Source organism: Echeneis naucrates, chromosome 5 (assembly GCF_900963305.1).
Source record: "Echeneis naucrates chromosome 5, fEcheNa1.1, whole genome shotgun sequence".
Lineage (NCBI taxonomy): Eukaryota > Metazoa > Chordata > Actinopteri > Carangiformes > Echeneidae > Echeneis > Echeneis naucrates.
The window spans coordinates 11,263,217-11,279,715 of NC_042515.1; the positions used below are offsets into that span (position 1 = coordinate 11,263,217).

At 39.1% G+C, this 16,499-nt stretch overlaps 1 protein-coding gene across 1 annotated transcript in view; it reads left to right on the plus strand.

The window, feature by feature from the left end:
• tex264b (testis expressed 264, ER-phagy receptor b) overlaps positions 1–13,696 on the plus strand; it is a 34,163-nt gene extending 20,467 nt beyond the window's left edge. The window contains exons 3-4 of the mRNA XM_029502372.1: positions 5,852–6,017; positions 11,252–13,696. Of these exons, the coding sequence (XP_029358232.1) occupies positions 5,852–6,017; positions 11,252–11,541 (456 nt within the window). The 3' untranslated portion in view covers positions 11,542–13,696. The remainder of the gene's footprint in view (positions 1–5,851; positions 6,018–11,251) is intronic.
• The last annotated feature ends 2,803 nt before the right edge of the window (positions 13,697–16,499 follow it).

The following is a 16,499-nucleotide window of genomic DNA, read 5'->3' on the forward strand; positions in this document are numbered from 1 at the left end:
AATTGAGTCATTTGGACATAAAAATACATTTCTGATATGCTCTTTCGATCATGTATTTTGATTTGATAGATTTGTTCAAATGTAGCTGTAATTTTGTTTTCTGACAGACAATGTAATATTCATCTCAAAATTAAAACTGCAAGCAACAATGAACGAGCCCTGACACCCCCGTGTAACAGAGAACCCCCACCTAATCATGTTAGATCTTAAAACATCACCGTGGCGTGTCTTTCCTGGGTGTCCATTTCTTGGCCCAAGACATCACCCACCCATATGATATATGATTTAGTGGTGTACGATGTGGAGAACAGATCCTGTAAATATCAGTTGACGTTTGTGTATTGAGGCTGACTATATGTATAACATACCCCAAAACTCATATGAGCTTAACTGTTGACGCTAGTTAAGCTTTATTATTATAATTATTATTATTTGGATCCATATAAGACTGGTATCTGATATGAATTTTTGTATGCTCAAAACCAGAGCCACCAGATGAAGGGAGAGATTCATGAAATTTCAAAGTGAATGTGATTCATCAACAGCCACCTTGGAAAAACATGTCTCCTTTGTGTGGTGTTACTTAATGGCTCCGCTGGCTTTATTTGCATCAGGCTCAACTTTGGTTATTCTTCCTCTCCAGCAGCGGTGCTTTTATTCCTTGTTGAAATCTCTCCTCTGGTGTAAATTGTGTTCTCTGTATTTGTTATGCCATCCCAAAGTGCCTCTGGGCATCTCCTCCAGTAACACTTCCAGCTCCACAGTGGCGAAAAATTTACTCTTCCATTGTTTATCAGTGAATTGTTGCTGGTGAAGTAAATTGCAGCAAAATTTGACAACAACAAAAAAACCCCTCATGCATTTCTTGTTCAAAATGGAAAATGGGAAAATGTACATCAAATATTTTCTTAAGATAAAAAAAGCTGAAAAGGAGCTAAAGAAGCAGCATTCATGTGTTCATACATGTGGACGTAAATTTCCCAGGAACAACGAACCTGTTGGTCACAACAGGTTCCTGCTCAAAACTTTAACACAGTTATTGAATTTATCTAGCTATCCTCAAAGCACAATTGAAACTATTTGCTTGAGGAGGTCCCCATGTGTCGCTTTGCTTTAACCTAACCCTTCATCCTAAAATAGGTTGAGGAGGTTTAGATAGATTTACCATCTGAAGCCACTCTCTCACTCTTTTTTACTGTTTTGTGTCATTACAATACACGTACAGCAGCACAGAACCGTCCAAATAATGCTTTAGAGACCACAGTTTTGTTTTGTTTTTTTTTTTGTAGAGGCGGTCTTTGTGAGTAAAGTTGAGGCACACACCAGGAATTTGTAGCGTCATTTTTCGAAGCTCCGTTTATTTCCGTTGATGCAGAGAAGCTGCAGGTATGTCAATGACTTTTGTTCTAATTAAGATTGTGCCACTGGACTTGAGCTGCCTCCACTGGAGGCACGTTTTTTTTTTTAAAGGGGGGGGTGTTTTTTTTAAATGACACTAATACATATATTTCAGTTAATAACTGGTCAAACAGGACAAGTCTTTTGTTTGTAGAAGCACACATTTATGCATTGTGTTATACAGTGAGGTTGTATCCTTCCAAGAAAAAAATAACTCATCTAACCAGAGTGAAGTCTGAATGTATATAAGTGTTGGACCAGCAGGGACTGGAAATGTAGTTTTAGAGCTCTAAAAATACCCTTTACATTTGATTTATTTATCCAAGGGCACATGTGACGCGTTTTCACAGCCATCTTGTGCAGATGTTGGTCTTGAGGCGAAAAAGAAAAAAAAAAACCTGGAAAGAGAGGATACTGGCACATCCTCATCCTTTATGTAGACCATCTATCCTTCCCCCGTCCTCTGAGGACAGGCTGCAGAGCGCCTACAAACACAGCGAGTATGAGAAAGTCTGTGAGGGGTGGTTTAAGAGCCACATACCTCAGCTGGTTTTTGCATGGTGCTTTTGGCAATCTCCTACAAGCAAGCTAATTTCATTAATCTTTAATTCCTATATTTCCTTTCAGTACAACAAAGCACCATAATTATGTGGTTTATTTAACTGACAAGTGAATAAGCTCATTAATTAAACTCGATTAACACTGTTAGCATGGTACCTTTTTGAATAAAACAGCTTTGGGGTGTGCTGATAGGTAGCTGTGATGGCCAGGATGGTCATATATAGCAGTCATGAGCAGCATTTTCAGTCATGGTGTAATCACACAAGACAAGCAACTTGAATCTATCTAGACCTACCTCTGCTTTGGCTTTTTCTTTTTTCCCCCCCAAACTGTTCACTTAAACTGAAGCATTGTTATAATTCTGCTGGTGCCTGTAATTTCCCATGTCTGTTTTCTTAATAATGCTATATTGTATCACTGGTTTCATGGGCTGGAAACAACATAACACATATCTTCCGTGTGAAAAACATTGCCATTTTTCTGCTTTGGGGAATGTGAAGGAAAAATAACCCTAGTATGACCCCGATACTCTGGACTGTCTTAAGTGCTCTCCTGAGTCCCCAAGGCCCTCACCCTGTAGGAGAGGATTATAGAGAAAATCTAACAAAAATCAATAAGTACACAAGCCACAATCCCCCACCCAATTACAAGAACCTACCGAGCACTGTCTCAGCAATACCACAGCAGGTCTAACTATTGACCTGCCTTGTCCCAGGTTTTCTGTTTATAAGACACAGCAAAACTGACCTCATTGTATCTGTTCAATGTGGGTTACGTTGCATCTATCATAGGACCTTGACTGACCGTAATAACATGTATAGACCATTATTATATATCTGTGGCTGTAGAAATAACAGCCACAAATAACAAACAAATAACAAACCAGGTTCAGTCCCTGTGACCTGTGGGGCATGTCATGCCCCTCTCCCTGTTTCCTGTAGGCGTCTCCACCACTCATTCCTTAAATTTCAGGCATTAACATGAAGAGAGTGTTGAATATTGATTGTTTTTAAATGAGTTCAACAGTGTTCCTTTTTTTTCTTGACCCACCTCTCTGGCCTTCATTGTTGGTCTGAAAAGCTCAGCGCTGCTCAACTTTCTACCTCATACCAGACAATATTTTCAATGTTTATAAATGATTTTCATGAACAATTTCATTTTAAAGAGCTTTCAAGTAATTTCAGGTGGGATGTGTTTTACGGACTCCTCAAAACTAACAACAAAAAAGAAATGAATGAAATGAAAAACTGAATGAAAGAAGCTATGAAAAATCCTCACGTAATTACCTTTACAGAAAAAGATTTGGGCTGTGAAGAAAACAGTTGGGTTTTATGTAAGAAAATTAGCATTAAAAAAAGGGAGCACACAAAGTGCCAATGAAGACACAACTCTGGTGCATTGTTCATAAAATAAAAAACAATTTTTGGTGAGGAAAGTAATTTAATTTGTATGGTAATTTCGAAAAAGCTTATTTTCAGGATGGGGCAACCAAAAAGGCACAGTGGCTGTGAATTAGGTCCTGATGAGTTGTTTTGTGCAAGCTTCCAGTTTTGTTTCCATTTTTAGAGAGAAAAATCACGTTTTGTTTTGTTTTTTTTACATTAAGTGACTTTTGACACATTACAATACCTATTAGATCCCGATGCTTTTGCTCTGCACCTTGACAAAATTCATTTGGCCTATAGGGCCATTTTGCAGGCTGGGATGTTTCCTAATTTTTGTTTTCTCAAGATCCATTTTCAAAAACCTTATGTACGAGTGCCCCCTCCACCTCCATTAAAGTTTTGTAGAGCAAATCTAAAATGAACTGAAGATCTTTTGCAGCTTTCTGTATTATCATGGCTGTGATGTCTAATTCATCGACAGGATGTCAATTTTCTTCATCCTTCAGATTTTCCCCCTGCTAACAGGCTGAGATCTGTGCAAATGAAGCAACAGAGGCTTTTTTTAGTGTCCCTCTATTTTAGATACTTTATATTCATTTTTAGTCAGGTGTTTCTATTATTTTCTTCTCTGGGTAAGTGCAATGCTTTTAAAACTCACCCTTACTCTGCTCATGTGGAATGTAATACTTGGATCTTTTAAAGTATGCCACTGGACTGTTGAGTCTCCTCTTGTTGAGTACATCTTGTCTGCCCTATTATTTTCCTCAGCTCCTCACCAACCCTTTGTCCTGTAATCCCAACAAGCCAATTAAAATGTCTTGGGCATCCATTATAGTCTGAGAGATATTAACATTGAATTCTCTGTGTGGCTATTGTATTGACATTGTGTCTGTACTTTTTTGTACTGCTTTTTTCCATATTTAATCCATGTTTAATTTATTGATGGGTTCTGAGCAGCAAAGTTGAACTGTGTGCATGTCATGCACATCAATATAAGATGCAGCAGCCTGAATCTGATGCAGGCTGATGAGCCAAAGAGTATACACAGATGTTTTTGAAGGAAATAAGCACCAATAATTGATGTCATTGAAATCACTGAAACTGACATTGTTGTTCCTGTAGCAGCATGAGAAGCGTTGCCACTGTCATAATTGGGCCGGGAGACAGATGGTGAGAGAGATGATGGGACAGAGTTTGAAAAGACGTTAGCTGCCTCCTGCAAAGAGTGCCTCATATGTGTGTGTTCAGCCTACAATTCTGATTATCATACCCTATACGTGTGTCATTCCTGTTGTCCCACTAAACAGCAACTAACTGTCAGTTAAATCCATTTTGCTTGGAATATCAGCAGGGGGAACAGGGACTCTGCTTGCCAGAACTGTCGAGAAACAATAATAAGATGAACCATTTCAACTCTCTGTGATTTCTAAGGGCTTAAAAAAATGTGTAAGCAGTCATTAATGTCCTCAAAAGCTTGGGCTGATGTATTAAAAATCAGTAAAGGGACAAATTTTTCAGAGATGGAGGAAGAGTGCCAGGTGTCTGTAGATCTATATTACTTTAACACTGTGCTTTTATTCCCAATTTATTGCATTTATTTATTGTACAAATCTTTTAAATGAAGCAATAATAGCATATTACACCACACTAAATGCCTCAGTCGGTGACTTAAATCCATAGCACTTTTTATTATAAGAAAAAAATGTTGCTTGTGATTTTAGTCTGGTGTCCAATATGACAGCAGTTAATAAGCATCAACTGTGCTTAAGGTTAACTAAATCCAACAGCAGCAAAATTGACAAGCTAAAAAAAAAAGTGACCTTTTTTTAAAAATTTAAACAAAATTACTACATAATATGGAGAAACCACACTCAAGTTGCGAGTGTGTTTCTATTATTGCTCGCCATTTAGCTTATGCCGAAAGGGTGAAAGTAACAGACATCGGCTTTACATGAGCGGAATAACAAAACATGTTGTATGAAAGGTTAATGAGACTGCAGAAGTGAAGTGTTCATGTGAGACTTCCTGCCTCCAGAGGAGTGAGCCAAATAACGGGGAGGAAGGACAGCAGCTTTAACGCAGTCAGGGTGATAGGCAGTATGGTGGCAGCACATTCATAAAGGCAGATTATACACATCTAAGATGTATTGCCTGTAGTGTGAAAAGACAGGAAAATTATTAATTTTGGTTCTGGGATAATGCAGTGATCATCCCACACCTCATTTTCACTTGGGAATGACTGCAATCAGACGTGTTTATTGTTATACTACTGTGTTTGTCTCTGTCCATTGCATGTACATGTATGTGTTAATAGGTGCTGATGTTAAATTAGCACTAACTATTTCAAAATATACCTGATCAACAGTGATGCTTTTTAATTAAACTGATTTGTGCACTTGAATTGCTATTAAACGCACAAACTTTAAAGGGAACGTGTTTTTTCAAATTGCATTTTCGTTTTTGTAAATTGAGAGCGTTACGCTCACTAACTTACCCATCTCTTGCAGAAAAGGAGGCTGTGTGCACACCCATTCCTTGAGCTCTACAGGGATGGTCAGATCCAGTTCATGGCTCCCTTGGCTCGACAGGGAGATTTCTATGTGCCGGAAGTCCGCCATGTAGAAAGGAGGCTCTCTGAAGAGGAGGAATTGCACAGTGACACAGACGTCTCAGGTACATGTCCTTCGTATTGTGGTGCACAAGCATAAACATTTTTGTTGTACTTAATGGGTAGACCCAGTGGGGATCAACTCTCTCAGGAATACTTAGAGGCTTGCAAATAGATGTAATGAGACATTTTAAAAGAACTACCATCCTAATTGATAATGATTTTCAACCATTATCAATTAGGACTTGGGCTAGGTTTGACAGTCCCTCTGTTGAAGCTGAACCCATTATTCAAATAGAGACCATACAAATTTAATTTGATGTTTGATTACTGATTATCTTTTCTGGTAAAAAAAAAAAAAAAAAAAGCAAAGAAAATCCATTTGTACAAAGATATGCATAACAGCTACTATGTCATCAGTTTTGTCATGAGGTTAATACATAACTCTTGATTTTTTTTATTTATTTTTTTTTCTTCAACGAACTCAAAAATTGATAATAGTCACAATGAGAGAAGAAGAAGAAGAGTTGTGTTTTGACATTTTTTCAAAAACTCTTCTTAGGATCATTATATAAAATTAAATCATTATGCAAATAATGAAATATATTTTCTTTATGTGGTGGAACTGTCACTCATTGCTTCTGTTTTATAACAGTATAACAATTTTGAAGCTTTGCCCCAGCCAGTCACTTGAATTGTCTATTTTATGCTGTCCAATATTACCATCTTATAATATTGATTATGGTGAACAGCCGCTGTCTCATTCAGATGATGTTCAAATGTGCAGGTATGGTGAAACATTAGTCTTTATAGGAGGTTCTATTGATGGCAACTCAGTGCTCACATTACGCCTCTCTTAGGTTTCTCAGAAAATTGAGAAAAGTTAGACATTTTTCCATTTAGTTTTACACTCAGCTACTTTCAACCAGCAGGAAACTGCATGTTGAGGTGCCTGCGTATTCAGCTCTTATGATTCAGCTGTGGTCATTGCCGATACCGTCGGTCTCCTGCTGTTTTGTTTATGTGCAGCCTCACAGAAGAAAACTGTGATTGACACCTTCTTAGGTGTTAATGAAATGGCCAGATACAACAGACTCTGGCAGAAGTGTGTTAACACCCAGCAAGGGAGTGTCCGCAGCTACAGTGATACCATATGGAAATCTTTCACTGCAAAAGGTGCATGAACAGAGGTCTACTTGACACTAAGTTATTGTCACAAAAGAGTCGATGAAAGTAGATGAAGGGGGACATTTACATGAAGTGTTGAAATAAACCTACCAGTGTATAGTACCTGTATTTTGTGGCAGAGGCCTGATTGTTCAATTTAGTTCAACTCAGTGGCACAAAAAAGAGTCCAAATATATCTTAGCTGAAACATAAAGCACATAAATCATTGGAAATAACCACCAAAAAAAGTGAAAGTGTTAGCAGTATAAATTTAATTGTGAACATGCAGTAAAGTTGTTTTTACATCTAAACAACGTCATTAGCGCCCAAGCAATTTTTTATAGGTTCATTAACTGTTGCAAAATAAATTGGAGGTAATCTTGATAATCGATTATTAATCTTATTCATCAAGCCATGATATCAAATGATTTCTGGTTCCAGCTTTGGAAAAGTACAAATTTGAAACATCCCAAAATGTTGGTCTGACAAAACAAATGACATTAGCAGGTCAGATTAAGCAAAAGGCGCTTGCAATGCGCTTTTTTTTTCTGTATTTTTCCTCTTTCTACAAAAGAAAAAGTTAATGTAAAAATGTCTATGTTGTTAGACTAAAAGATTGTCGAGGCCTGGAAGTTTGCTGCTGCTGTTTTGTAGTTGTGTGTGCACGTAGGAGTCCAAAGATTGATTTACTTCACCGGTTTTTGTTCTCATTGTTTTCTTTTTTGCTTAAAGCCACTCAATCACACCATCAAGTGCTGTTTTTCTTGGACCGCATAATGAAATGTATTTGTGTGGTTGTAGCCACACTCTCACAAATAGTGTGACATCTTCCTCCCATCACACCTCAGAAGTCCCTCTCTGGATCTCTGCTACCACCACAGTGAAAATGATTGACGTTAACAAATCCAAAGCTCTTCCTGTGTCACAACCGTGGTGATGAACATTTCAGCCTACGATGTGAATGACAGTGTGACGGGCAGCCATGCTCCTGTCTCATTGGTATCAACTTCCACAGGTCAGTGGAGCTGTCGGGACACTGGAGTCTTCCACGGTCCATTGACTGCCAACCCAGCCATCCGCTACATCGGTCACTCTCCCATACTCATTACTGACCGAATTAAACCGCAAGCCTCCCCATAACTCTCTTATGCTAGTGGCTCTGCTGTTTTTAAGTACCTGGAGGGAGTTTGAAAAAGTCAAAACTCAAGTCCATGTTATAGAGCAAGTTATTTTTCTGCCTCGGATATCACCAACACCGGACAGACACCATGTGGTTGGCTTACTCAACGTGATGGAAAACAGTGACAGGGGCTTTAAAAGATGCATGCGGCTGAGAAGGAGAAGATAGCAAGCCTTTCTTAAACTGACCACAGTCACAATCGCAGCCTTTGGGGAAGCACCCATCAGCTAGAGTGTAGACTATGATGTAGCTTTCAAGCCTACACATATAGCTGTTCAAGATGACATAACCCTGTAAACCGAAAGGCGCCTCGTTTGACGGTGAAGTGTCCGCTCTTTGAGAAGGTCAATATTAGATATTTATCCAAGTTCAGAGTGAAAAATTAGGCAAGAACTAAATCTTCAGAAGAGACTACAAACTTCCGGACACTCAATTAGCTCCTGCTCGAGATGAATGAGGATACTGATATCTTTTAGTAAATTGTAAATAGCTGAAAGTTGAATAACCAGTTTTGCAGTGACCACAAAATGGATTTTCTTTAATAGCCTCACACAAAGTTGTGGGGAACTAACATCAACCTTAATTCCAAGTCCAAATCTCACTATTAACATTATACTGTATATTTATCTGCAGATATTTGACCAAACAGGATTTATACCTGATTACAATAATAATTATCTCTCTGTTAAAGTAAGTCAGAGGAGGCGCATAAAATCTTGACACACTCATATTCCAATAATGGATCATCTGTCATTCTGACTGTATGTAGAGACTAATGCCTGAAGGCACTGCTAAACCCCTCCAATCAATTGTGGAGACAATTTTCACCTTAAGAAAATGAGGATATCATGCCTCATGTATCTTGCAATCCAAATGGGAATTTTCTCCCCCATTGACTGATTACATTTTGTGACTTGCTTTAGGCGTTTAACCAGCAGAGGAGAAACCAACTTGAGACCAAACTCGTTGCTCTTTTGCAGCTCATATGCAGTGTGCATATTTTCAGTGTTTTTAGTTAAATTTTTTTCATTCCTACCATCAATCACATACACACGAGGTGTGCGTTAATTAATCAGGGACAGCTTGTGGCTACATTAAAATTTGGTTGTCTTTTTTTTTTTTTTTTTTTTTTTTTTTAAATGCATTTTTGTGAAGGTAAACAGGAGCTTATTCTGTGCTGTAAGTTGAATTTGTTTTTGATTTATACACATTTTCTCTTTGACGAGGGTGAAAATATACATAGTCCACTAATGTAATGTCATTATTGTGAATAAATGATGTATAATTCAATCAGCTATTGTTTGTACATGCAGTCACAGTTTGAATTCTGGTCATTCAACTCATACTCAAACGCCATCGTGTGCCCAATAGCCTGCCCAGTTTCACATTCAACTTAACATATCAACATAAGGTCGCATTTGTGCTACTTGAGGAGGTCTGACACAACATGAGCATTTTTCATGCTTTGACCATGTGTAACACAGCACACACAGCAGATCAGCCCATGTCAACACACAGTATCTCTTCAAAAACTGGCAGTGTTGATCCTGACAATTAATGTGTACTATTTGTGCACTATGTCATACCATTTCTTCTTTTAGTATTTTGCTTAGAGCGTTAAAAGTCTTTTAACTTGAGTGTGATTTTCAAATATATCTGAAGTGAATGTTTCTGTTTTCTATCTTTTAGCGAAGTATCAGCCTGCCTCTGCTCATTGTTTTGTTTTTTTCCTTCCTTAATTTCAAAGTGCATGCTTGATTTTTCTGTAGATCACAGCCAGTGTTGAATATCCACTATGAAATTTTCAGAGCAAACACATTTGTTAATTTATAACTTGTCACTTTGAACACTGAAAAGCTGCAACATTATGAGTCGTTCTTTATTTACTTTTTTTTTTTCACCCTGATTTGCATTGCACAGTGGTGGGAAGATTGTGAGTTTGTCAGCTTGCCATTCTGTTAACATCACAAACCTCATCTACTGCTTAGACACTTTCCAGAGTCATAAAGCATTAGCACCTGCAACATGGTGATTAGCCTCCCTCTGGCTTCTGTCCAGTTTCATATGAAAGGTTAGTTCTTGCCATTGGTATGCATCATCATCAGGCCTGCAGTTAATGGCACGCTGGCTTTAGTGCCAAGATGTATTGATTTGAGAAGAGAGCTGTATGCGAACGCTCACAGTCGAAAAGGCAGACGGTCAAGAGACTGAAACATGTGTGACATTGATCCTATTAACCTACAGCGTACAAATGCAGAAACACCGAGGAAAGAGGCGTTTGGGATGCTTGTGTGCTCTGGTCCAATTAGAGAGCAAAAGACTTTTCGCTTCTGAGAGTTTCTAATGAACTTCAAGTCACAGCACGAGGTGTTGCCGTGCATCTCATAGTTCATTAACAAGCAGAAAAGTGTGTGTGCTGTCACCCAAAAATACAACATTCACACCACTCCAGACTGAATCAGCAAGATACAACTATTGCTGTTAAGGAACCAGCTGATTGCATGAAAGGCACATTGTCGAAGTTTAGCTTTTGATTTGCTATATGTAGGGAAGACGTGAAATAATTTTAATGAATGTTTTGATGTCACTGCACGGGTTCGCTTGTCAGTCAGCAGCAGGGATGTTTAAAGCTCTATGGTCCTGTTTTACTGAATGACAACGTTTAATGTCCAAGTACATGTTCGTAAGTAGTATTTCTCATATCGCCTCCATGCACGTGATGCTACAACCGATTTGCCATTTTAGTGTAAAATATTAGGGGAAAATTATGGATGAGATAATGGTTGTGGGTGGCCCAAAATCACTGTGCAACTCTCAAATACCATCATGCAGATTTTGGTTGAATCCCAGCCCTGGGTTTTTGGACAGCCAGGCTTTTCTCATGTGGCGTTTGTTTATAAAAGCCCTCTCACCATCTGTCCATCCCCTCCCTTTGTTTCATTACTGCTCTAGGTGCAGACTCGAACAGTGAATACAGCTCAGGGAGCGGGGTTCTCCTGTCAGACAGCAGAGAGACGTCGCTCGGAGCCTCCTCTGTCCACTCCTCTGTGTCTCCCTTGGAACAAGGGGACAGAGACTACAGAGGGAGAAGCTCAGGGGGAGCTTCATCCAAAGAGCCAGACTGGGAGCAGGCTGGTGGACAGCAGGACGAGAGAAAAGAGTCGCTTCATGGAGACTCCGAGCAGAAAAACCTGGTGGTTCCCACTCAGCAGTGGTGGGGGGTCGTTGGAGGGGAGGAATGAAAGGAGTGAGAGATAATGAATGAAAGAATAAAGGGAATGGTAGACAATTCCTCCTATTTCTCTTATTGTCTACATATCCCATGAAAACAAGTTCCCATAAAGATGTCAAAAAAAAAACAAAAAAAAAAACTAAACTTCATTAAACAGCATCAGTTAGTTACATGTTGATTTGAACTTTCTACTACTTAGTGTTCTACGGCGGCTGTGCCCACGTTCATTTCATTTATTTGTGTTATTGCTCAGCAGTTCGTTGTTAAGTTAATTCTTTTTAAAATGATTTATTGACAGTAAGAAAATATGGAATGACGCCAGAATTATCTTTGAATCCTCGACTTGTTCTCGGGTGAACGTGTGAAAAGCTGGCAAGAAAACACATTCAGGTAACCCGAGTTTCTTGATTTATTTTTAAGATAATACTGTATTGATCCTACTTGGGGAAATTTGCTCATTGCCACAGCTCCGTACAGACAGAATAGAAACAATGCAGAATGCATTATGGATGACTGTACGGTGGGAAAGTGTGCATGACAGGTTAAAGAAGTATATAAATAAATAAATAACTACACATATACACACATACATATATACATACATACATACACACACACACACACACACACACAATATATCAGCAATAATGCTGTTTTATCAGGATGATATAAGATGACTCAACTGATTATTTATCAGCCAAAGCATTTTACTTGAAGATCTTATGCTGGTAATTATTTCTCTGTCCATCTGATGTGATCAAAGGATATCTGTATTTTGCTGGACCGAAGCTAAACACAGACTGCATATCTAATTAAGTATTTGTTAGAGGGGATTATATCACAAATATAAATATAAGGAATTCTGTTCATTTCAAGTATGTTTAGTGACTTGTTTACAAAGGATGTAATTCATGTAACAGACTCTTGGCATTGAAGTATATAAGTAGAAGTACATATAGTAAACAAGCACACTGTTCTGTTCTGTTTTTATACATTTCATGTGTTGACTACTTGAACACGTTGTTATAAATCTTAAAATGTGTATTTAATAAGGTTATGTTTTGTTTTGTTTTTTTTTTTTTGCTGATTTCCAAAGAATGAATATTGTATAATTGGCTTGCCTTCAACATTTAGGACACGAGTATGGTCAGTGTGCAGCCAACAGAAGAAAGCTGACCATTAATGTTCATTTCAATGTGAATGAGAGCAAAGCGTTTGTATTACCTTCCTGTACTTACAGTCACTGTCCATTCCCAGCTCCTTCGTTTGATTTTAGACATCAAATTTAGTTTGTTATTTTACTTTCTCAACTTCACTACCATCTGCTGTCTGTTTACACTGGCTAGTTCCTGTTTGTTTTTTCACCTTTTGCGCTGCCTCCCTGTCCCCCTTCCAAAAAAATATGGCAGCTGCAGCCTCAAAGACCACCTGATGACCCACGGTCAGTAATGTATGTACATTCATATCCATATCCTTTATCTTCCATCATCAAACACGAGGTCACACCGTGCTTCTCACAACATGCCATGCTCACTTGGAGGGTGCGGGCGGTAAAAGAAGATATGCGTGTGAAGTGGAATGAAAGATGAACCATATACTCCCAGTTATAAGCAAGTGGCTTTTGCATGTTACAAACTCAACTCATGGCGCTACGTTTAAAATCCTTCTGATGAGTTTCTCTCTTTATTGTGTATTCTTTAATTCAACTTTGGCATTAGATTGCCAGAAGCAGTCGCTACAAGTCTTCCAAATTTTTTCAGCCCAAAGAAAACCTAGAGCAGAAAGCTCATTAGGTAGATTCATTCAGCTAACAAAGCCCCAGCTCTTTTCCCTGACTGAGGCTCTTGGCTGTTGATCCAAACATGGGGCGGCATCAAGTAGCAGGCTTACTGAGTTATCTGGGTAGCTGAGTGAAACCTGGAACAAATCTTGGGCTTTGGCTGGTTTGGGATTTTACATAACAAAGTTATCTGGATAACCCAGTTAGTGTCTTCACGGATACAGTCTCAGCAGCATGTCGTTACAGAGGAGGCAGCGAGAGTTGTGTTTTTTAGCATTATCTGTCTGTTTGGTCAAAACCACATTGCATTCAAAGAGATCTTTTGCTGCCTGTCTGTTCAATTGGTTGCCAAACTGCTGAGAATGGAAATGAGAAAAAAACAAAACCCAAAACAGACCAGGTCTCGGACGCTGCCACTTATTCATTCATTGATTTGAAATTGGAGTTGGCTTGAACTTAATTGGCAGAATGCTGAGCTTTGATCTGACAAATGCTCTACAAACAAAATGATCCATAGCGGGTCTTTACATTTTTAATCTAAATGCTGATTACTTTAAGTTCCCAGAGGATGAAGTTAAATAAGACAGATGGGTTTTAAGAGTAAGCGTGAAGCACTGAGCTGCTTCTTGTGTGTATCATTATAAAACCTCTGTGTGGCTGTTTTCTGATCTCTAGCACATGAGATAGTAACCTGCTGAAACCTTCTGTGAATTATTTATGATTTTGTATACTGTGGTGTTTATTGCCAGTCAGAGCTGTTATTAAACTGCGTTAAATGAATGACCATTTAAAGGATAATTCCACTTAATTACACCTCTGTCACATGTTGATATCTGGCTATGTCATGCTCCTTAATGTGGATAGTCACTGAAATCTAGTTCATGCTGATAAAACTTTATAACGTGAAATTAGAGAAAAGTCCAAAATTTCTTTCCAAAGCTGCAGAAGCGTAAATTCAATCAATAACAGTTCACTGTGAGGTCTTTCAATACTCCAGTGACACTGTTTTCATTACTTTGAACACTGCAAACCTAATTTTATTCAGCTGTATGGATATCCATCTCAGGACAGCAAAAATCTAATTACACTAAAAACTATCTGTACAACTTGATAAAATGTTATCTTTGTGAGATGGTAGAACTGACCCTTTGATAACTAATTCTGCTCACACTAAGCCTGAATTCCCCTGCTGAGACACAGTAGATATTGTGGAGGAATAATCGTATGTACTTGAAAGCGGTGACTCATTGTGTGTGTGTGTGTGTGTGTGTGTGTGTGTGTGTGTGTGTGTGTGTGTGTGTGTGTGTGTGTGAGACACCACCATGAGCACAAAACTGCTCTTGTCCACGCTTCGGCTGAAGTTCTTCCATTTTGATAACGAAACAGCCCAATTTAGTACTTGTGATTATCAACAAAAGGCGTGAAAGTAAATTAGTGATTTTGGATTGACTGTTTTGTCATCGTTCATTAACGTCAAATTACTCCAAAAAGCGCAAAGAAAGCAGCATCATTCACACGGATGCACGATGACTGCCGGCTACAGAGATTTTGTTCCTGTCCTCTGTAATTTTCCCTGGCATTAATTGGCATGTTCCTTTCGAAACTCTACATTTCCACCCACATGCCCTCAACTATTGTAAGGTAAACTACAAATCTGTTTCAGGAGAAAATTGGTCCCTTTGTGTTAGCTGAGGGAATTATGCAACAAGAAGGACTTGCTCATCATTTTAATTGCTACTGTACACAGGAGAAGTTATTCTTTCGCCAGCCCCTAACTGCAAAGTACCTATTGTTAGTCTGTGGAAATGAAACATTAGAAAACGGTGAGGTGTGTTGTGCATGGGGGCAGGAGGTGGTGTTGGTGGTGCTTAAGTATGGGAAGGTGACAGAAATGGGTGGGCAACGAAGCTGAATGATTCACACAGAATGAACTTGTTTGTTGCTTCCTGTCTATTTGCAGATTTAATTGTGACTGGTTGTGCGCTGGGGTAGAATTGGACTCGATAACCACACAAGTGCAGCAGACCTTCCCCGCTCTCGTCGCTAATTATGTAACAGGAATGTTGATGTAATATTGATGTGAATGAGGAAGAAAGTGCACAGTTTATTGCACGAAATTCCATATCTGCCCTAAGCTTTGGCGCAAAACAGCATGTTGGATAATTAACCTTAATTACGGTGAGAGTCATCGCCACCTGCACAGTTCTTAAGCAGTTAATTGACTGAATCGGTGCATTAATTTGCAGAAGTATTAGCAGGAGCAGTGAATGTCAAAACCAGATCCGTGCTTATCTAGACTGTTTGAGGACAATGCTTCATGAGGGGACAGAGCCAGCATTTAAACTTCTGTCCAAAGCCTGTCTCTGAGCGAACTGCAGATTGAATTATACTCTTGTGTTGAAGTTGTGTGTGTGTGTTTTCAGTGAAAAACAAAGTGTGCATCAATACCACTTGAATCTGTGAAGTGTTTCGCCACTCAACTGGAGTGTTATTCAGTTTTAATGAGAGGGATGTGAAAGAGGATCAGAGTGAAAAGTGCCTTATAGTCTACTGATGATTATTCCCACTTTTCCCTCAAAAGTTACACATAAGATACACATCATTCAAGATGTATACAAGATACAAACTCATCTCTGTGATTCTGCGGATGAGCCACACTGGCAGACCAGTGAGAAGTTTGGGACAGGATTTTGTTTTTGGTTTATGCGCATTTTTTGCTGTTTCTATGCTTTACTCCTGCCTGCCGAACATCACATGTTGTTGTGTTGAAACTCGGGTTTCATTGTTTTATTTCTCTGCTGGAACTCAGCTCTCCGACCTTCAAACAAAACCCCCATATGAAGCACAGGCTGGGTTTGAGATAGGCGAGAGCACAGCGTTGACTCCCCGCACTCATTACAGCAGAGAGCTGAGAGCTGCCGCTGTCTCTCTCTCTCTCTCTCTCTCTCCTTGTGTGTGTGTGTGTGTGTGTGCGTGAGAGAGAGAGAGCCACAGAAGCACCTCTCCACTGTTTTTGTTTTGAAGTGGATTTGATCAACTAACTTGGTTAACTTAAGCAGAAGTAACCCAGCATGTAGTGGGGGGGGGGGGGGGGGGGATTTCAGGTTGAATCCGGGCTTTTCTTTTCTTTCTTTTTTTTTTCTCCCACCGCTGCTGGTACACACACACACACACACACACACACACAC